The 22,655-nt window shown below is 45.7% G+C and overlaps 2 protein-coding genes across 4 annotated transcripts in view; one reads left to right on the top strand and one right to left on the bottom strand.

Annotated features, from left to right (window-relative positions):
* The window catches only part of IFT122 (intraflagellar transport 122), a 72,942-nt gene extending 53,343 nt beyond the window's left edge, over positions 1-19,599 (top strand). For 2 of the 3 annotated variants that reach the window (XM_069083883.1, XM_069083885.1), the window contains 12 exons: positions 5,208-5,374; positions 7,173-7,344; positions 8,634-8,736; positions 10,020-10,160; positions 11,163-11,260; positions 13,700-13,800; positions 15,835-16,000; positions 17,016-17,127; positions 17,292-17,420; positions 17,782-17,861; positions 18,568-18,732; positions 19,046-19,599. In XM_069083883.1, coding sequence (XP_068939984.1) covers positions 5,208-5,374; positions 7,173-7,344; positions 8,634-8,736; positions 10,020-10,160; positions 11,163-11,260; positions 13,700-13,800; positions 15,835-16,000; positions 17,016-17,127; positions 17,292-17,420; positions 17,782-17,861; positions 18,568-18,732; positions 19,046-19,135 — 1,524 coding nt within the window. In that variant the 3' untranslated portion in view covers positions 19,136-19,599. The remainder of the gene's footprint in view (positions 1-5,207; positions 5,375-7,172; positions 7,345-8,633; positions 8,737-10,019; positions 10,161-11,162; positions 11,261-13,699; positions 13,801-15,834; positions 16,001-17,015; positions 17,128-17,291; positions 17,421-17,781; positions 17,862-18,567; positions 18,733-19,045) is intronic. The other variant, XM_069083884.1, reaches the window with a different exon arrangement.
* Positions 1-22,655, bottom strand: part of RPL32 (ribosomal protein L32) — a 180,756-nt gene that overhangs the window by 108,041 nt on the left and 50,060 nt on the right. The window lies entirely within an intron of this gene.

Here is a 22,655-nt window from a genome sequence, read left to right as displayed (position 1 = left end):
ATTCAATCTCTGTTCTTCACAATTTCAAAGTCTTCTGAATCCTCTTTACCTTCCTTTCTTCAGCTCAACTTCTCCCATGAAAACTGCAGTTTGGTGCACAGGTTTTTATATAAACTCTATGGGACCACACTGACCCAACCTTGTACTTATGTAGGCGACTTTTTAAACCTAAGGGCAAGGCATTCCACATATTCTCATTCAATTCCATCTTAGTAGAATCAGCAAACTCTCTGACTTGTTGAGAAATTGTGGGATCCTGTTTCTTTCCTCCAACATTTTAACTCTTCCCTCCTCTTAGCTCTCTCTAACCTCAGCGTGTGATAAGCAGGCCTTCTGTGCCTTCTTCCAAGTCATCCATGAGAATATGAAATAAATGGGGACAGAGACTTAGAGCGCTGTACTGAAGACCTTTGATCTTAATCATCAGTCTTGGAATCCAGTGGTGCAGCCAGCCTCCAGTCCACCTAATCCAGATGTCATGAGAGACTCCGTCAAAAATGTTTGTTAAAATGCAGGCATACTGTATTTTCTGGCACACTCCTCCCCTTGAATCCAGTAACCTTAGAAAAAGAAACAAGATGAGTTAGATGTTACTTAGTTTTTGTTTTTGTTTTCTTCACCCAACTACCCAAATTCCATTACTAATGGAATTTATTGCTGACGAGATATGAATGGGATGCGCTCGGTTTCCAAATCTGTGTCCAGATTAGGTCGATGAGGTGATAGTAACACACATTTATGTGTTGTGGCAGCTCCAAAGGTGGCTTCCCAAATTAATATTTTTACATAGGAGAAGACCTGTGTCTGATGGGTATTGAAGATGCTCCCCCTCTTTGAGGGGCACCAGGCTAGTGTCTGCTTTGGGATATTTGAACACAAACATGGCCTGAGAGGGATGACAGTTCAGTTCCAAAATATTCGCTAATTTGGTCAAGATTAGTTAACAAGTGAGTATGGAATGGAAGAGTCATGTCTCTGATGCTCCATGCTCTGTGATGTTTTATCTTTGAAGCGAAGGCATAGAGAAGTAGAGAGCTTGGTAGAAAGCAAAGGAAAATGAACAGTTGCTTTATGGATGTCAATTATCTGGTGAGTCCAAGAAAAGGAATTTTGAATTATTTTTCAAGTGACAATACAAAGGCTGTGTAAAACTGCTTTGGACATTTAAAAATGGAATTTTAAATTTGAAATGCTAACTCTGATTCCATAGAGTAAGGGAAAATAAAATTTGAATACACAGATTCTCAGAAGGGGGTAAAACTTCCTGTTTATTAATATTACTATGTATAAATATGTCTGTCTGTCTGTATTCTAGAACAAACAATATTGATTCATTTAAATTCCACAGATTGAGGAAAGATAACACTTGAAGTTACAAAAATCTACCCATCAAATTCATGTTTTCTTTTTTAACTCCTCAAAAAATCTATTATTAATTAATTTATAATATTCTTTTTAAAAAATTTTGAATTCCAAATTCTCTCTCTCCTTTCTACTCCTTCCCTTACCCACTGAGAAGGCAAGCAATATGATATCAGTTATACATGTGACATCACACAGAACATTTCCATGTTAGCCATATTGCAAAAATAGCCCCAAAAGGTGAGAAAATGATACTTCAGTTTGTACTCAGAGTTCATCGGTTCTTTTTCTGAAGGTGAATAATTTTCACCCTAGTCTTGGAATTATCTCGGATCATTGCGTTGATCAGAGTAGCCACGTCTTTCACAGTTGATCATCATTACAACATTGCTGTTACTGTGCACAGGGGTCTCCTGGTTCTTCTTGCTTCACTTGGCATCTGCTCATATAGATCTTGCCATGTTTTTCTGAAACCATTCCTCTTATCATTTCTTATAACACAGTAGTATTCCGTCACAATCATATACCACAACCTGTTCAGCCATTCCCCAATTGATGAACATCTCTTTAATTTCCAGTTCTTTGCTACCACTAAAAGAGCTGCCTTTTCCTTTTTCTTTGATCTCCTTGGGATACAGACCTAGCAATGGTATTGCTGGGTCAAAGCATATGCATGGTTTTATAGCCTTTTGGGCCTAATTCCAAATTGTTTTCCAGAATGGTTGGACCATTTGCTACTCTACCAACAGTGATTAGTGTCCCTATTTTCCTTCATCCCCTCTAGCATTTGTCATTTCTGATAAGTGTGAGATAGGACCTCAGAGTTGTTTTAGTTTTCATTTCTCTAATCAGTAATGATGGAGAGCATTTTTCATATGACTGTAGATAACTGTGATTTCTTCTTCTGAAAACTGCCTGTTCATATCCTTTGACCATTGATCAGCTGGGGTGATGTGACTTGTTCTTGATAAACTTAAGTTGGCTGTTCAACCTGATCATATTTTCCTTTCTGAGTATTCACAAACCATAAACCCAAGCCTCTCAGTGGTTCCTCTCCCAACTGTGGATTCCTTTGTATGGGAAAAAATTTTCTTCAGCCACTTCTGTCTCCCAAAACCTGTTATCCAGAAGGAGCTGACAAACCTAATTTACAGTTTAATTAAGATGAAAGTGATGAACAGGAAACCTGGGATTATCAGAGCAGAGTTCAGGGAGCTTTGGAAAAGCAGAGAAAAGCCTGGTTTCTACTTCTGGTACTGTCCCTAACCAGCGAGGTGACCTTAATTAAAGCTCACTTCCTCATTAGCAAGGTGAGGGAGGTGCACCTGGTGATGGCAGAGCTCCTTCTCCATGTAAGCTGAAGATTCTAGGTTATTCTTTTCCAGGGTGTTTGCATTTTTTCTTTTTACATGGGACAAAGCCAGAAACCTGATGATAGATAGAGTCTGGGTTTTCAAGAAACAAGTGGCAGAGTGATTTTAGGGAATGTATTGGATGCCTTCTTAGCATGCCTGAAGTGCTGTTGTGTCAGCGGCTAGAACACTAGCACGGCCCATCGCATTCAGACTGTGGGCTCTTCTTTCTCCCAGCTCTTCCTGGATCAGTCACTCATCTTCCTATTTTTCTTTCCCCAGTCTACCAATAATACTTCACCTAGAAAATATGGCTTCTTCCATATGGCACATCCCTGTAAAAATATTAGTACTTGGGGACACCTTTTTGTTCCAAGTTTTTGGGGTTTTTTGATTTTCGGAGGGCAATTGGAGTTGTGACTTGCCCAGAGTCACACGGCTACTAAGTGTGCCAAGTGTCTGAGGCTGAATTTGAACTCAGGTCCTCCTGACTTCTTCAGGGCTGGTGCTCTATTCATTGCACCACATAGCCGCCCCTGATTCCAAGTTTTTAGACCAGGATTCAAAGTGGATTGTTTTTCATTCAGCTTCTTTCCTGTATCACAGTTTGCTAAAATGTGCATGTACACATTATGTTTTGGGGGGGGGAATATGGAATATATGGCTTATTAACATGGCATATTTTTGTTTATTCACAAATTTGCTTCTCAAGATTAAATCTGTTTTTCAAAATTTTTAAATTACATTCCTGCATAAAAACTAATTGTATGCTTTCTGGATAAGTGACATGTTTATTTGGTGATAAAGAACACAATGATACTTTTAAGTCTTAGGTAGTGTGTTCCTATCAAAATCACTAAGGATGAAAAACACTGTTTAGTCTCATTCGTCATTCAACACAGCCTCTTTCTGTCTACTGTAAGACAAAGTCTTCACCATAACTCCTAGATAAAGTGTAAATAGGTCCATTGAACCAAGTGTCCCTTAGAAATTCAGTATATCAAGCCTTGAGCAAATAGTTTAGGATTCTGATTGATGCAAGTCAGATCGTCCCAGATCGGAGCGTAGGACTGTAGCTAGCCACCATTGTGAAGACCTCATGCTTCTTCTGCAGAAGTATTCCTCAGCACCATGGACCAAGACTATGCCCCTCAGACTAGTGTAGGACTCAGGTTTAGGCCACCTCTCTCCCCCATTATGGTGACTGAGTCCATTAAGTAGGCAGTAGGATAACTCAGAAAGAAATGTAGGCTCTTGTGTCTTGCTGTTTTGGTCCCGTTTAATTAACCAGATAATCAATTGTTACAGCTTTGTGCAGAGAATGTAGATTTTACGTGGAAATTGAGTCTGTCTATATTATCATCAGATGGTCATTAACAGATAATTGGTGGTACAACAGGAGCCCACTGAAAGACCATTCCCTCCCCCCCTCACCTCCTCTTCCACTTTGGAAGCTGTAAAATCAGCAGATCTTCCAGGGTGGAATGCTCCTTGTGGGCCCCCAGGCAGTAGTCCCATCAAGTTAAAGGTGACCCTTTTTTTTTTTTTTTACATTATCATATTATTAATACACATTAATAATAATAACCACAACTACTCCCATTTTTAAAACACTTTACAAAGCACTTTCCTCACCACACCCCCTAGAGGTATGTAGCACAAGTATTATAATTCCCATTTTATTGATAAGGAGATTGAGGCCAGGAGTGGTTAAGTGATTGGCTGACGTCATCACAACCATGAGTAACTGAGCTAGAGTCTTGATCTTCCAGCCATGTATCTAGAACTGTTTTCTTTTTCTTTTTTTTTTTTAAAGCAATCGGGGTTAAGTAACTTGCTCAAGGTTACACGACCAGTTATTTCTGGGTGTGGTGCTGAGTATCTGAGCCCGGATTCGATCTCCAGGTCATCCCAACACTAGAGCCGGTGCTCTTACTCGCTGTGCTACCTGGCCGCCCTGTGTTTTCTTTTTCTTGCTACCTTTAGACCTCTCCTGTTTCTTTGTTATCTACACAGTTTCCCTTGGAAGCCACACAAAAGTTAATAATTAAAGTGGATTTTCAGTGTGCTTTTACTTTATTTTTTTTTGGAGAAATGATATATATTCATGTGCATGTGCTCTGGTTGTGGAGATCCAGTGAGATAATAGGCATGTAATATGCTTTGCCAGGTAGATTGTGTTCTGTTGTTATGTAGTGACTTGTTGACCATTTATTTCTTGGGAATTAGGTGTAGTGCTCTATAGGTGTCTTAAAAACAGGATAAATGTTTGTTATTAGAAAGGGGAAGGAAAGGCATTTGGTCCATGTCCCAATTCCCGTGTGGGTCCCCCTCCATCCTCCCTCCCTCCCTTCCTTGTTTAGGCCACACCCCTGCAGCTTGCTCTTGCAGCACCTGACTGAGCCCTCCCTCCCTTTTCAGATTTTAGCAGCCTGACATAATGCTGGTGACAGGAAGCACTAAAGTGTCCTTATGTTTGTTTTGCTTCCTTAGGACTTCCTTGGATCTGGAGACCCCAAAGAAACCAAGATGCTGATCACCAAGCAGGCTGACTGGGCCAGAAATATCAACGAGCCCAAAGCTGCAGTGGAGATGTACCTCTCGGCAGGAGAACACATCAAGGCCATAGAGATCAGTGGCGATCATGGCTGGATAGATATGTAGGTTTCCAGTTTCAAACTTGGGAAGTATCTGCCATCTCATGTCAGCTCCTCAGGCTCTGCCCAAATGGGGGGAAAATGAATATTTCTTCAAAAAGTATCAATCCCCTTCATCCTTGTTAATCATAGGAAAGTGAATTCCAAGACTCAGAGCTATGGGGTCTAAATAGCTGAAGGCAGGGTGGGAGGAATGAGGAGATGGCAAAGACCTGGAGCCATGGCCTTGAGCCCAGAGCTGGCATTTAAAGATTGCCAGCAGCTCTGGCTGGGCAAGTGTGGTTAGGCAGAGCTAGGATGAACGTATCTCCTGTTGTGCTCGGATCCCCACCCCCTTCAGCCGCCTTAATGGCCACCTGACCTTCTGCATCCTTTCCCCTGACCTGTAGCAAAGTTTCTAACAGAAAAGCTACAGGCTGAGACACTGGTTTTATGTGTTGAGATCCATTTTTATCACCAGGAGGGTAGTGCTCTAAAGCTTTGTAAGAGCCATGTGGATTTAGGGTCTCCTCTCTCTCTTACGGTGCTTGGTTATCAAGTGATATTTATCAAGTATCTCTGAAAACATTAAACTCAGAGACTCTGAACATATTTTATATTTGTCTGGGTCTTAAAAAGTGCCACTTTATGGATGTTTCATTGGATGGAGGAGCTGCCTCTGTTACATTTCTGTCTTAATGTGTCCTCTCTGCTGGAAAGAGCTATTTTTAGGTGTTATTACTCTCCTAAGTGCTGATTGACATAACCTTAAGACAGGACTCTTTCACAGGAGGCATCTCCAGAGTCAGCTGCCTTCCTTCCTTCCTTGCTGCCAGAGGATGGGAGCAATGCTCCTCTCTGTCCAAGGCCCCTTTTCTCCACAAGAGTCGGTTTTGCTCTTAACTTTGGTCTGACCAGAGAGCACTAGCACATCCATTTCAACCTCAGCTCTCTTCCCCTGTCATTGATGGGCAGTTGGGTCTGACCAGGAGAAGAGGGGAGCTTTTTTAAAGGCTTCCCTCTTTCCTCTAGTTCAAAGGGCAACCCAAACTTCGATTTATCTCTCTTTGATGATGACTCCCAATGGGGTAATGAGATGTTGCATCACCCTCTTTTCTTTTGTGAGGATTGAACTAGATCCTGTTGAATGAGAAGGCCACCCACTTGAAAGTTAGAGTTATGTTAACTCTTCCAAAGAGGGTGATATCATTTCATGAATAACTATGCCACCATTAATTCATTTTTACTGAGTGGCCAAATGTACCCCAGGTATTGCCCTAGTGGCATGAGAGGGCTGGATCTTTGCAGAGACATTCAAAGTAGCCACACTGTCTGGGGGTAACTTGAGAGAGGCAGTGGGGTCCAGTGGAAAGGTTACTGACTTGGACATCAGAGGGCCTGTGTTTGAATCATGCCTATGTCACCCACTCCCTATAAGACTTTTCAGCCCCCCGGGCCTCAGGTTTCCACATCTGTGAAATGAAAGGGTTAGACTAGTTGACCTCTAAGGTCCCTTCCAGTGCTGTCTGTGACCCTGTGACATCTCCTTGGCATAGTCTGTTGCTTATAAAGGGCCTTTGAGGACTTTAAAGGCCAGATGTTGTTTGGCTACACCTGCCCTGGAGGATTTGTAGTGTAAGTACCCAGGTAAGTGTAGCCTTTTTCCTTCCTTTGAGAGATGAAGAGCAGAGTGAGTCCCAGGCTGCTGCCATGTGGTCAGGTCTGAAGCTAGCCGTGGTAAAACTGGAGCTGCAGCTCCCTGGGGCCAAGCCCTCCTGCCGCTGGGCCATTGACAGCCTGCCTTCCCTCTTCCCATCACCAGGTTAATCGATATCGCCCGGAAACTGGATAAAGTCGAACGGGAGCCCCTGCTGCTGTGTGCTCACTACTTCAAGAAGCTGGACAATCCTGGCTATGCGGCTGAGACCTACCTGAAGATAGGGGACCTGAAGTCCCTGGTGCAGCTTCATGTGGAAACTCAGCGTTGGGATGAGGTGAGGACAGCTGTGTTCCGGGTGCCAGAGTGTTGGTGGAGACTGAGGAGGGCCACCTCAGCTGTCCTTGGCCGAAGAAGCTGCTGGGGGAGGAGGTAGATGGGGCTCTGCCGGGTGGGACGGGAGCAAATCAATGGCCCAGGTTGAGGGTATCGGGTTTTGCCACTAACCGTGCAGTGCTGTGCAAGCCACTTCCCTTCCTGGCCTTAATTTTTTAAAATTAAGTGGTTGTGGCTGCCTGGTTTCCATAGCAGCCTCTTTTGAAGTTTCCTGCCTAGGGGCTATACCTGTGTCATTCATGAGCCAGAAGCACCCCCATGGTTTTCAGGCACGGGCTGGCTTCCTGGCCGTCTCTGACCTTGGCGTCTTTGCTCTGTTGACTTGGGGGAGGCAGGGATGAGCAGAACAAGGTGGAGCTGCTTCTGGTGCCCTGAAACCAGCTGGATCTGCTCCTTTGCACACTCCAGCATCCTGCTTTGACTGCTCCTCAGAAGCTCCTGCCTGTGGATGAACATGGACATTTTCTTGCTCTGTGCAGTTCTTGTCTGCTGTCCACATGACCCCATTTGGTGGAGTCAGGGGTCTAGAATCAGGGAGGAAGAGCTCACTGAGTTCGATTGATAAGCCGAGTTTTCAAGAAGCATAAATTACGGCATGTTGGAGCCCTTCCATCCAGACTGCATCAGGCAGTTCTTGGTTGCCTTGTACAGTTTTCTGTTACAGCTTATTTGTGCTTGACTGATTCCTTTTCTTTAAAAATGAGTGGTATGTCTGGAGCGGATGCCTTGGTATCTGATGTTTCATGGGCAGAGGGCAGGATTGGGTGGTTCTGATTCTGGGACTTGGGAGAAATGGCTAATCTGGCCTCTACAGCATTGAGGCCACAGTTATCACTCAACAGATAATAAGCAGCGATGATGATAATGTCAATTATATTTCCTTAGGTGTCAGATTCAATTAAAAGAAATCTGTTTTCAGCACTACCAAAGCCCACGCAAGCCCTCAAAATAAAACGTTTCCGATTTGGTGCAGCTTCTGTGGTCCAGAAACAGACTGTGTTGTTATTGAATCCAGTCTTCTGCATATTGCTGTTAATTGCCTTTTGTTTTCAAAGAGCCTGTTTTGTTTTTGCCTTTATGGAGGCAGGGAGGAGAGGAAAGAGCCCCTCCCCATGCCGGGTTGTCATGCTGGAGAAATCTGACAGCTCCATAATTAATTCGGCCAAGTACAGTGTTTGCACAGGACAAAGTAAGCTGGTTCATCAAGAACACATTTGCTCCTTCTTGTAGGCCTTTGCTTTGGGTGAGAAGCATCCTGAGTTTAAGGACGATGTCTATGTGCCCTATGCCCAGTGGTTGGCAGAGAACGATCGCTTTGAAGAAGCCCAGAAAGGTAGGCTGGCCCATCAGAGCCATTGCTAGTAGCAGAAGTCCAGCTTTCAGACTTGGCCTTGGCTCCCCCACCACCTTCTCCAATGCCGTGGATTTCATCATCCAGAGATGTCTTTAGTGGCAAAGACCTGGGTTCCCTCTTGGGTTCTTCTTGGTTCTGCCTTGAACCATTTCAGCACCTTTCCTACAGAATGGGTATCCTCCGGATGGTACTTGTGGAGGTGGGGCGATCTTCTGTTCTCAGAAGCTTCAAAAGGGGGCTTATCCCAGGGCAGTGGGGAGGCAGGAGATCTGGGAGAGGAGAACTAGAATGGTAACCACTGCTGTTCTCTTGAAAATGGGTTCACATTCTGTCCCACAGCATCTCATCCTGGCTTTGACACATTCAGGAGCAGTGGCTGTCTCCTTACTTCACAGAGGGGTTGTGAGGATGTGGGAAGGAGGGACTGAGTGGTTTTGAGGCATTCTGAAGGACAGAGTGTTCTCTCAGATGTAAGCACTTCCAGAGCACCCAGTTGCTGAAGTATCTGCATGTTTGGGCAAAACATATCAACCTATCCATCTGTCTGTCTCTGCATTTCTAAGAATCCATCACCATAGTAACTTGGTGCTCAAATAAGACACTTGAGGCAGAATTGGAACAAAGACAAGAGTCTCTTTCCTTTCCTTAAAATGAATGTGGCCATTGTAAGTTCCGAAGGCTGGGGGACTTGTCCTGGGTGGAGGCGTTCCATCTGGGGTGCTCAGGTGAAAGGCCTCCCTTAGAGAGTGTTCTCACTTGGTACCCATAGATTTTGATGTAGTGTCTGAACCGGCTTTTCAGGGACCAGGATACCAAAGATGCCTTGGATAAGGACAGGCAGGAAAATAAGCTGTCAAGCCCAGAGGCCCAGACCTTCAGTTTTTGGCCCAGCAACTGGATGGACTAGCTGACCTGGAGATCAGTGGAAGTTTCACCCCTGTGTGAAATATGACATGGAGTGGTTAGAGTGTTAGTCGGTTTAAAAGATCCCTTAGTACTAAGCTGTCTGGCCAATCTTGTCTAAAAGCTGGGTGCTGTTTCTCCCAGTTACAAAGGAACCACTTGCTGCACATGGGGGATGGGGCCCTCTCGCTCCTGGTCTTTATAGACAGAGGCCCTGGAGATGCCCCAAAAGGGGCACAATGACTCTAGAGGCTTTTTATAGGTGCGGATAGAGTTGGAACAGCAGCAGAGCGGGATTCCCCATTGGGGGCCTCTGACCCCACGAAATGCCATTTCAGCCACTTGATTGCATCTTTCAGCATTCCACAAAGCTGGCCGTCAGGTCGAGGCAGTCAGAGTGTTGGAACAGCTCACTCACAATGCTGTGGTCGAAAGCAGATTTAATGACGCAGCATATTATTACTGGATGCTGTCCATGCAGTGTCTCGATATAGCTCAAGGTAAGTAAATAGGAGAGGGCAGGCCTGTTTCACCTACGTCCACTTCAGCATGGAGATACACATCTAATGAGCTATAACATTTTAATTAAAACCCAGGGCTTGTTTATTGCCTATACCATCTAGAACCCTGTGTTGAAGCATAATCTGGCATGTCATCTTTTTCCAGTTTGCCTGTAAGCATTCACAAGTACCTGAATGCCATGCTGAGGTTATAGCCAAGAGCCCTTGCCCTGCATGCTAATTCAGAACATTTCCTTCCCCAGGAGGGACCTGTAGCTGCAACCATCTGAGCACAGTTTTTATTGTTGTTTTTTTTTAAGTGAAAAGAAAAGCAAATCACATCTAATAACACTGGAATTTTTTTATTTAGCTTTTATGGGCTATGGAAAAAAATTGCTGCCTCCTAGCATTGGTACTGTTGTAGTAGGTTTCTCATGAAAGAATGGCTCTGAATGAATGGTGGTGTTCAGGGAAGGAATTCTTCTTCATTAGGCTGAGAACAAAGCCAGTGATTTGCTCAGGCCCTCTCTTACTCTGCTACCTTTGCATTCAAGAGGGGAGGCACAGAGGGAGAAGGGACAGTGTGACAGTGGATCATGTTGGATATTGCCCATCTTTTTGTTGCCCCGACATCCCAATTCCTTCTGCTTATTTTTTCTTTCTTTTTTTTTGTTGGAGGGCAATTGGGGTTAAGTGACTTGCCCAAGGTCACATTCCTTCAACCTGTCCCTGTCACAGCAGGCACTATGTTGAATGGACATGCTGAGGGATACTGTGTTGATCAGTTGTGTTGTGCTATGATCCTGCCCAGTTCTTGAACCACCAAACACATTAGACTTCCCTCTTGCTACATCTTTAGCCTCAGGGTCAGCCCTCAAAGAAGTAATTATATCACCAGACCTTCTTGTCTGCCCTTTGGTCCTTTTTCCCCCTGTGGTTGAGTCGAGGGCAGTTGGGAATTTAGTTTGATCAGACTTCTCCCTCTTGCCTCCATGCATGCAGCAGATGAAGGCCAGAAGGAGGAGATGCTGGTCAAGTTTCACCACTTCCAGCACTTGGCTGAACTGTACCACGTCTACCACTCCATTCAGCGCTATACGGTGAGGCTGCTGGCGGGCTCACGTGACTGGGGGCTCTGTTCAGCTTTAATGAGCAGTAGCCTCGAGATACACGGGAAACTGATTGAGATGCAGGGAGCTGCTGAGTAATCCTGACTGCTTTTTTTAACAAAGTCTTCTTTAAAAATCTTGTGGTGTTTTTGTTCCTGGTAGAGTTCTTCATCGGTATGTAGCTAGAATTCTAGTGCATGAGTCAGTCATTCAGACCATCCTTTAGAAGTGCTGGTCTCTTGTTTTTTAAAGGTTCCTGAAGATGCAGATTCCAAGTTAACCCCTCCATTATCTAATTCCCCTCCTAGTCAAGAAATCTTCAAGTCTAACCAGAATCTTAGGCTTGAGGCCCAGCAGTGCCACTTACTCACTGTAACCTTGGGCAGGTTACTTTATGAGCACATCAGTTTGTTTTTCCTCAGTTTTCTTCTCTGTAAAATGAGATGGTTGGACCAGGTGAGCAGAAGTCCCCACTAACATTTTATGAATCTTTTCGTTTTCAGCCCATTTCCTTAACATTATCTTTATAACTACCTTAATTCCTCCTCAACTTCTTGGATTTTTTCCTAAAGATTACATTTTTTTGCATCTCTGATCATTTTGGCTCCTCCCATCTGTCCCTTCCTCAGTTCTTACATGGTCTTATTAAAGTGTGGAGAGCCAAACTGGGCAACTGCTTTTTTTGTAATTAATGTGTCCTGGGAAAGTGCGCCAAGGATTTACCTGAGACCTTGACAGCACTGGTGTCCTTGAAACCCCCATTAGGACAGTGGGCCCTGAGGAGTTCTGCTCCCTTTTCCCCATTTCCCCTGTCAGCCACCACAAGTCTCTCAGTCTCTACCAAGCGTTCCATTGTGGGGAGTCGGGGGTGGGTAGGGGAATCACCATATATTCATCTGAACTCGGTAGATTCTCAGAGACTGATGTCCTCATGTGATTCAGTAATCATTAATTAAGCTAAAAGATGCATTCCCTGCCCTTAAGGAGCTCATCTCGCCTCTGGGATGTGGCATTATTTCATTAAGTGGTAAAAAGAAATAAGATTTGTCATTTTGTCACTTCCTTATCACATACCCAGTAAATGTTCTTCAGAATCAAGTCCAACAACCAGCATTTATTAGGCACTTACTCTATGCCAGGCACTATTCTGAGTGCTTGGGAATATGATCGCTAACAGACACTTACTGTGTGTCTACTTTGTGCTCTGTTTTAGGCACTGGTATCCCCCTGGTCTATCCAGTTCTGCCATATTTAGGTGTAGCAAGTGCCACTCACTTGGGTCCTGGGTGACGTGCTGACCGCTAGAATGGGCTCCTCTTGTGCTGGGGGAGGGGCTCTGCAACAGCCATAGGGTCTAGTAAGGCACATCCTCCTTTCTCCCAAACTAGCATTCAAATAATGTGGGAGCAGCCTGAAAGGGAACAGCCCAGTCCCTTCCTCAAAAACCCAGAGGACAGGGCTAATGAGAAAGGTCACACTTAATGCTGCCAAGTTGGAATCTGATTTTGATGCCCAGTTATAGCCTGGCAATGAAAACAACCTCAGGATAGAGATTTTTATTAGAACTTTTTTTTGGAATTAAGTTTTTTTTTCTTCAATTAAAAAGCATTTATTTTCTCTCTTTCATACTTCCCTCACTAGAAAAAATTACAGCAAAATTCCCAGGGTAGAATTAATGCAATATTTCACTTTCTTATGGCCAGCACCGAGTAGAAAAAGTAAGGTAGTTAGAAATTCAGTAAACATTTATTAAGTACCTACTATGTTCCAGATAAGCCCTGGGAAAGACAATCTTTGCCCTCAAGGAGCTTACAATCTAATGGGGGAAGCCAAGACATTGAAGGAAACAGGAAGGGGCCCCCAGGGGGTACCCGACTGGGACCATCATGTTCTGGGGAGCTCAGACTAAGCAGAGTTGCTGATGGAAAGGGGACAGTGAACTGGAAAGATAGAATGTAATGTAGTAAACTTTTAAAAATTCAGATCCTTTTGGGAGAAGACCTTGAAACTTAGTGAAAAGCCCAAATTATTGAATACTTTATAAAGGAATATAGTTGTATTACTATCTAAAGGCCACAGCAGTTCTGAATAATTGCTACCCAAGTGTGGCCATGTGGGGGGTTCGGCCTGGCTTACTTGCCTCAGTCTTATCTAAAGCATAATCAAAAGCATATATGTGCTTACAAACAATCAATGGGCCAAATTTTTCCAAAATGATTTGTTTCCAGTCAGTCAGGCTGCCCTCTCCTTAAAACCTTGTTTAGAGGACAGATTTGCCTAGGAAGACCTTTCTTAGTTAGGACTGAGACAGAATTCATCACAGCTTCTATTGAATTATCTCAGAATTCAGTGAAGTGAATTCTAGGTCTGACAGGCCATGGATTTAACCAAGGAATTTAACTCTCTTTTTCCCCCCTTTTCTTGCTGCAGGAGGAGCCCTTCAGTTTTCATCTTCCTGAAACCCTTTTCAATATCTCTAGATTCCTGCTTCACAGCCTGTCTAAGGAGACACCCTTGGGTATCTCTAAAGTGTATCCTTGCTGTTTGGTTCTGAGCAAAACTCTGCCTCACCCCCTGGTCCTAATTGCCCATAGCTTTTTCTTTTAGAGCACTTTGCAAACAAAACCATTTATCTTTCCAGCAGCCCCTGAAGAGAGTGAGCTAGCTATCCTTAGTCCTGTTTTATCATAGACAATTAGCCAGGGAAAGGAAGGTGTCTGTGCCAAAGGGGGAATTAGCCCAAAAGGACCTTCTCAGTTTTGGCTCCTGGGGAGTGCCCTGGGCTTCTGAAATCCTTGGTCTCTCTGCCAGTGCCCTGCTGAGGAACAGCATGGGAGCCATCAACATTCACCTCCACAAGCATTTGATAAAGACTTCCTCTTTACAAGGAGCACCCAGAGCAGAGGTCTTCTAGCTTTGATGAAGATATCAGTCCTCCTCTGTCATAAGACCACCTGACCTTAAGTCCTGCCCCCAGCCCCAACTGAACCTCAGGCAGTAATTCTCTGAGACCATCCCCTACAAATGAGTTACTAATTTGCATCAGTGGAGGGAGGTTACACACTAGGAATTCCTGATATTGTTGAAATCACGTGTCTACATCTCTGTTTCCCTACACCTATAATCTGTCTATCTGTCTGTCTGTTTAAATGCACCAGTACTCTGGTCGTTGATGGAGACCTAGCTGAGCCTTCTTGTTCTGTGCAGTTCTCCACACAAGGACCTCTGTCTTATGCTGAAGGCCTTGTTTGTTTTTCTGCATTTATTCAGTTTTAGTGTATCCCTTAGGTTAGCTGTTGTCTCTCTCCTTTGCCACATTCATCATGTCTTTTCCAATTATAGATTCATTTCAAGGATGATATCCCTTACACCATGTCATTTAGACTTTCTTCATCTGCTACATCCTATGAAACAAAGTACTCTTATGCACAACAGATAAAAATAATTGAGAGAACTTACAGGGGAGAGGGTCCTGTGCTGGCAGGAGTCTCATTTAGACTGGTTCTTTGACCCTTGTCAGCCAATATTTACTGAGTAACAGACATTTCCTCAGCACTGTATTTAGTATTATGGAGGACACAGCACAAGACAGTTCTTGCCTCTGATATTATCATCTAAGAGTACAGATAAGATTGATCCACATGAAAATGATCTAAGTGTGTGTTAATTAAGTTTTAATTTGTGGGACTCATCTGTCGAGTGCTAGAGGAGTTCAGAGATGAGGGACATCAATGAAAGTAAGCAAACCAGGAAGGCTTCCTAAAGGAGGTACCGTTGGTGTGTGAGGCCTGAAGGCTAGGTAGGATTTGGATAGGTGGAGGGAGTGGCATCAGCAAAGACACAAAAGGCTGAGATGAATATGATTGGTCCCAGGGAACAGTGAGCAGAGCATGGGGCTAGAATAGTATGGTAGTGGGTGATGAGGTGGGATGGGCAGCATGAAGCCCCATCATGGAGTCTCTCAGAGCAGGCTGCAGAGGTCGCAGGGACCCAAATGGAGACACCATGCAGGAAGCATCAGAGCAAGAAAGATGTAGCTCATGGGCCAAGTCTGGGAGCCCGTAACTCAAATGGGACTGAGAGGTGCAGGTAGGAGACCCTCCCAGTCCTGATCCAAACCATATATTCACGACCTGCTCTGGGCCAGGCCAGATCATCCAGGGCTGAGCTGGAATCACACTGAGGCAAGGGCACAAGGCATCGTTTGTCCTAGGCTTGAGCCAGTTTCTCAGTCGCTGCCAGAAGGCTGGGTCACGGGCCATTGCTGAGTGCAGTAGAGACACTCTGGTCCGAATTTAGGGAGTGAGATGAACCTTAAGGAGGCCAAAGAACTCGTGTGGTTAAAATATTAATGGAAACTGCGCTGTCTTTATCTCTGGAAAAAATCGTATGCCTCTGCATCCGAGAAATACATTTACATCTTACAAATGTGCAAACGCATTTCTCAAGCTTCTGCCCACACCTTCCTGGCACTGGGAAGAGCCGAGCTCTGATGCAAAGCTCACTCCAGAAGGAACCTTTGGTTACCTCGCCGCCTTTCTCCTCTTTCCTCAACGTGATTACAGAAATACGTTGTTCACCCTGGCCAAACAGAGCAAAGCCCTGGGAGCATATAAACTGGCTCGTCATGCCTATGACAAATTGCAGGGTCTGCAGATCCCCACGAGGTTCCAGAAATCCATCGAGTTGGGCAGCCTGACAATCCGCTCGAAGCCCTTTCACGATAGTGAGGTGAGTGTTGGCGAGCACTCACGGCTGTCCTTCCTCTGGCTGCCTGGTGACCGCACCAGTCAGCCCAGCCCTGGCTTGATGACTTCCTGTCTATCTGCACATTCAGTTTGAGATCTGTGCTGGTTTCTAAACATTCCCCAAGGATTCATTCTGCCCTTCCCTCTCTGACCCCAGGCACATCTCCCTCTGTCATCTTCCCTGCAGTCTTCACATTTTAGAGTCTTGAGCATGACCTTGCCCCCCAGTTCCCCTCCATCATTTCCTTAATTTGGAGTTTGTTTGAGCCTGGCCTGAGGGATTCTGATGGTTCAGGTGTTTTCCTGGTCCCTACACTCCTCGAAGGATTAAGGTTAGCATCTTCTAGGAACAGCCTGCAGTCTTCAAATGGCAGCACGAACTGTCCCAGCCTCCCAGGCTTGGAGCCAGATGTGGGACTGAAGCAGAGCCGTGCTGACCCCAGAGGTCCGTGTCCAGGCTGGTCTTTCCCTCATGCTGCCTTTTGGCCTTGAGTGTTCCTTGCCTCTAACCCAGTGGTCACTCTCTCTTCCATTTTGATCAGTGACTTCCAAGAACATCTTCACAGTATTGCCCTGAACCATTCATTATGTTGTGGGAAAGAAACAGAAACAGCAGAATAGTCTGGAGAAGGAAGCCTTTGAGGACTTCCCCTCCCTTCTCACTACCCACAGTCTCCCTAGTGTGGGGATGTAGGCAATGAAACCAATCGGAATAGCTAGTTCCTCTCCAGACTTTTCCACATATTTCTATGTGACAGACTGGTTCCTTCTCTTTTTGGCCAGTTTTCTCCTCTGTGAAATAAAGGGGCCAGACTCTGTGCAGGCAGCCCACAGAGCTGCTGGCCATAGGACACATGCATGTGCCTCTGGTGTAGGGCCCAGCCCATGCAGCGGTGGAGAAGGGAGAGGGAGGGGAGGAGGGCCTGCTGGGCCCCTGCCTCGAGCCTCTGATGCCCTCGGCTCCACGTGCTGTCTCGGGGCTGGTTCTGTCTCCGCAGGAGCTGGTGCCCCTGTGTTATAGGTGCTCCACCAATAACCCTCTGCTCAACAACCTGGGGAATGTGTGCATCAACTGCCGGCAGCCCTTTGTCTTCTCGGCCTCTTCCTATGGTGCGTTGGACGGAGCCTTGCTCCTCCTCCCTCCCTCCCGGGGTGAATGGGGAGCAGGGGGGTGGGGGGAGGCTCTGTCGCCAGGGAGTCCAGTCTGCTGACAGTCTGGGAAGCCTTTGGGGAGACACGGAGCTCCCTGACCTGGGTGTGACTCCATTCTCCAGAGGTCTTGCACCTGGTGGAATTTTACCTGGAGGAGGGAATTACTGATGAAGAGGCCGTGGCGCTCATCGATCTGGAGGCCCCGAGGCCAACCAAAAAGGAGAGAAAATGGCAGGAAATAACCAACCCTAGTATCCTTTGTGGGGCGGGCAGGGCAGAGGCCGAGGGAGGCAGCCGGTGAGGGAGCGTTGGCTATGAGCACCACCTTTAGGATGGTTGTTGCTGCTTTTCTCATTTAGTGTAGTAGCCCTATGGTTATGTTTCCCGGTCCTGTTCTTGTCTGCTGGTGACTGACTCAGTTCTAGACAAATCTCAGTCTGTCCCCCAGCCTCCTAGCCGCCTCCTCTCCCTCCTCCTCCTCCCAGAGACGCACAGGTTTTACACGTCAGCTTCTTGCGTATGAGCTCCGGATGTGAAAGGGAGGGTCATTTGGAGGGGGTGGGTGGCTGCGCGGGACCTCCTCAAGCTATTGCCTTTGACAAAGGCCTCCAGATTCACAAACTTTGAGGCTTGATGAGACCGTGGACCACATTGAGGAAGATGACCCATTTACTGCCAAACTGAGCTTTGAGGTGAGAGCTCTTGTAGGCCCCTCACTCGGCCTTGCTGGCTGCAGCACTTGATCAGGAAAGAGTAGAATCCCCTGCAGCCGTGAGATGTGCCTGCCTGGCCCCCTGTTGGGGCTTCCTGTAGCAGATGGAGCATCTGGGGATGAGGAGGAGGAGGAGGAGGAGTGGGAGAGTTGAGGTGACCCAGGATTGAGAATCAGCATCGAGTGCAGCTCAGTGGGATCCTCACTGACCAGGACCACCTCTGGACACTTGGTGAAGTGTGTGCAGGCAGGGGGGACCAGGCTGGGGTCAGCGTTTAGCCTGGAGATGAGGAGTGTGATTATCGATGCTGGAAGGATGTTCCATGGAGAAGGGATAGCCCACCAGGTTTGTTCTGTGAGTCACCAGGGGATGGCAGTTAGCTTGTGTTATAGGTGCTTCACCAGTGCTCCACCATGCTGTGGATGATCTTTCTAGCCAAGAACTGTCCAGTAATGGACCAAAGTAACTTAAGAGGTAGTGAGCTCCTGCTCCTGAAAATGTATCTCACAGACACTCCCTGGCTGTGGAAAGAATCCTTTGTGGGATGAAGTGGTGGGCTAGACTAGGGCCTCTGAGGCAGGCCTGAGATATGCCCTGATGGGTGACGGTTCCTTCTTCTTGAATACAGTGTAAGTAAAGCCCAGGGTGCTCTGCCTCCCTTTGTTTTCTCACCTGCTTCTCGTAGCAAGGGGGCTCTGAATTTGTTCCTGTGGTGGTGAACCGGGCAGTTCTTCGGTCCATGAGCAGGCGGGACATCCTCATCAAGCGCTGGCCCAAGCCGCTACAGTGGCAGTACTTCCGCTCCCTCCTCCCTGATGCCTCCATCACCATGTGCCCTTCGTGCTTTCAGGTGGGAGACGTGCAGCTGCCCCTTCCCCCCTGCTCCCCACCCCCTCCTAGGCAGGGATCTACATTTTATCCCATTGATGTCAAACTCCAGCCTAGACACCTAATGTTGACCAATTTCAGTCGGTTGGAGGTAATTTCTCCCTTTGTGTCCATGGCTTTATTTGCCTGTTGGACTAGAGAGCAGCTGGCAGAGGTGCCAGGTGCTGAGACATTTGGTATTTGGAAGGGAAGTGCAGCCCAAATCCAGGTCTGGTGAAGAATCCTTGGACCACTGAGGCTTCCTGCTCAGCAACCCTGTTTGCTCCCCTTGGTAGATGTTTCACTCAGAGGATTATGAGCTTCTGGTGCTGCAGCACAACTGCTGTCCGTACTGTCGGAGACGCATCGATGAAGCCACCCCGTGACCCCTCTGCCTCTCTCCTTCTGGGCCCAGCATCTCCCCGAGGGAGACCGCCACCAAGGGCGAAAGCAGCACGTCTGCACCCCTTCTCAGTTATTGCAGAGCCCTGCCTTTGTGGTGCCCAGATATTTTCAGATTTAAAAGATATTTATATAAAGGAAAAAAGCAGTTAAAACCATCAAAATGTTTTCTGTGCTGATGAAATTTATATTGGGGGGTCGGTGGGGTGGGGAGGACAGTGTAACTATGGGATTTCTATTTATGGCATTTTCTGCTTTGTAAATAGCACCATGAGATGGAAAAGAGAATGTACATATATTTTCTATTAAAAAAATCTGTTACTCTTTAAGTTGATTGGAGTTGTTCATAGCAGCCTGCTGGAGTCCACAGATCTGTCAGACCATTAGCATGTACACTTTGTGAACAGATTGCCTCAATAATTACAAATAAAAGGGCTACTTATTTTCATCAGTGTCTGTATTTTAGCAAATCTTCATATTGTCTGCAATTTAATTTCCTTATGCAAAAGTGCACCTGTTTCTAATTTAATCAGAGAGGAACATTACATTTGTGTGCTCTTAAAATCTAATCTAATTGAAGTGACAATATAGGGCAGGTTAAAATTTTGTTTTTATATTACCAAGACTAGAATTCACAAAGAAATAAATGCCTGTCTCGGCCATAGATAACAAAATCAAAAAGAAGTCATCACTTATCTTTCTAGATTGAGTCAATTCTTGTATAAGAGAATGGGCAGAGTAGGGGGAAAATGGGGAAAAGGGAGAGGGAACATCTCTGCAGACAGAGCTAAGCAAGACCGCCCTACCCTTGAAGGGGTACACTAACAGAGTGCACAGCCATGTATGTGCAATGTCATTTCTCAGAAGGGCACACTAGGAAAGATATTCCTTAGCAGATGGTACCTAAGCAGCACTTTGAAAGAAGCTCGGGGTTCTAGAGTGCAGAGGTACAAGGGAGTGCATTCCAGGTGTGGGGGACACTTTTGCAAAGACGAAATGGGGCAATAGAATGTTGTGCGCAGGGAACAGCTAGCCAGCCACTTTGGAATTGTTGCATGGGCAGTCAATTTCTTTGGCCTTTCCTGGGCCTTCAGGGATACCCTGAACTTGGTCCCCTCACTTTCTGACCACTGAGCACTTCCAATGAAGAATTAACCTTCCCCGAGCTCACCTGTAGATCTAAGCTGTAGTCCTAATATCTTCCACCTTTTCCAAACAGTCTACTTTTCAAATTTTCTTGAAGTTTGTACTATTAGGAACCATAAGGGAACACAGAGGGGGTGACAGCTGGGGAAAATCCAAAGATACAGTGCAGAATCCTACAAAGTAGCCGTCCCTGAATCTTGAGTGGGTTGCCAAGTCCTATTCTGAGCTTTCTTTTTCCAGGCTCTTTTCATCCTGTTCTCTGCCTCCCCACTATAGACCCTTAATTTCCTGGCCTTTCACTGGAGTGAAAATGGAGTTAGATTCTAATCTTTCTTAGCTCCTCTAAATTTTGCAAGGAGGACACTGTAAGGGAAAAACGGACAGAACAAGGAAAACTAAGCTGTCAGAAAAAAGAACCCCAAATTCCAGCCTATTAGAGTCAAAATAAGTGTTATGGGTCTAAAGTATGATTATATTCAAAGCTAGGAAACTGGTCAACACCACTGTCCCAATTTTGGACCAAGCAGCCGCCCAGTTGGCCAAAGCCTGTGTCCCTCTTCCTCTCTGATCTCACCTTTCTGGTTCCCAAGCAGTCTTCGTTTTTACCCAAATTGTCTTTAATATATTCTGTCCCCTGGCAGTTCTTTCTCCTCAATGCAGGAGGCCAATTATAGGAACAATGAATAACAGTGATGGTCATGTCCTTTGTTTTTGTAAAGAACGTGATACTTTTCAAAGCACCTCTTAACACAATGGATAGAGTGCCAGGCCTGGGGTCGGGAAGACTCTTCTTCCTGATTTCAAATCTGGCCTCAGACACTTATTAGCTGTGTGACCCTGGGCAAGTCACTTAACCCTGTTTGCCTCAGTTTCCTCATCTGTAAAATGAGCTGTAGAAGGAAATGGCAAAAACACTCCAGCATCTTTGCCAAGAAAACCCCAGATGCAATCATAAAGAGTCAGACAGGCCACGAAACAAGAAGCAAAGCCTCAGAGCAGCGCTGTGATTCAAGTTAGCAGTTAGCAGAACTGTGACTGCAATCTCATTCTCCCAGCTCCCACTCCAAGGCTCTTTCTGAAGCCAAGCTGCCTTTGTGAGAAGAGTTCTCTTTGTTCTGCTGTGACAGAATCTTAGCGTTTTAGAATTAGAAGAGGTCATCCGGGTCAACCTACCCCTGAACAGGAATCTCTCAAAAACTCCCTAACAAGTGGTTATCAAGACCTCCACTGGGCCTCAAAGAGCCTCCCCCAAATCCCGCTAGCTGTTAGGACACTGCGTTACTCTGTACTTGGGAGGTTTATTTCTCAAATCAAGCCACCTCTCTGCAGCTCCCACTCATTGCTCCTCGTTCCGCCCTCTGGGGCCAAGCAGAAAGTCTCATCTCGCTTTTTCATGACAGTCTTTCAGATACTTAGAGACTCCCCCTTCCCTGCTTCCCTGTTCATCTTTCTGTTCTCCAGGCTGAACATACCCAGTTTCTTCAATCCACAGTCAGAACTCCCTTCTTTACCTGCAAGGGCCAATATGGAAGCCACGTTTAGGAAATGTGTGTTCTATGGAGAAAAAAAATGAGGGAAAAGCATAAGAAGTGCTGTCCCAACAATTCTTGCCATTAGAGTATCTAATTACTTAAAAATCATGCATGCATGCTTTCTAGCTAAACATTGATGAATGTGTTAGGATTTTCATCAGCGTGTTACTTGAACTGAAGTCATCTGGCTGGGAAAAGATAGGGGGAAAACCACCTAGCAACATGTCAATCATACTGACAGTTCAGATGGTCTGTAGTGGAAGGCAGTGGGATGGGAAGACTAGACTGAGAACGAGATGTTTGCAACCTCAGGTAATGATTCCTGTGGTTCATCAATGAGGGCGCTGTGGGAATTAGGAGATGTCAGCCTGGATGGCACACTGGAAAGGTCACTGGCCTGGGGACCGGGAGACTTGGGTTATAGACCTGGCTCTGACAATCAGTAAATCAGCAAGAATTTATTAAACACCTGTAATGTACCAGGCTCTCTGCTAGGGGCTGCCACTCACTAAATAGCCACGGGCAAGTCACTCCCTACCTATAGGCCGAGCTCTGTAAAAATGAGATATATCTATGTATGTGGGGATTTGGAAATACTGCAACATGGTTTCTTCTGGCGCCGAGTTTCTATTAATATATCTGCCACTGTTGAGCTAGATGTATTTCATCTCTCTGGGCATCTTTTACCTGTGAAATAGAGATAGATGACAATCTGCTTCCTCAGAGAGAGATTGTAAAGACAAGAACAGTAGATCTCATCAAGAGCTCTGAGCTTTTTAGAATAAAGGCTCTCTGTCTCTCTGTGTCTCCTCTCCTCTCCTCCCCT

This window comes from Petaurus breviceps, unplaced genomic scaffold (assembly GCF_028583685.1).
Source record: "Petaurus breviceps papuanus isolate PSGF00001 unplaced genomic scaffold, PetGlider_PUasm1.0 174, whole genome shotgun sequence".
NCBI lineage: Eukaryota > Metazoa > Chordata > Mammalia > Diprotodontia > Petauridae > Petaurus > Petaurus breviceps.
Note: the sequence above shows the minus strand (reverse complement) of the source record. Positions and strands in the feature narration are given on the sequence as shown.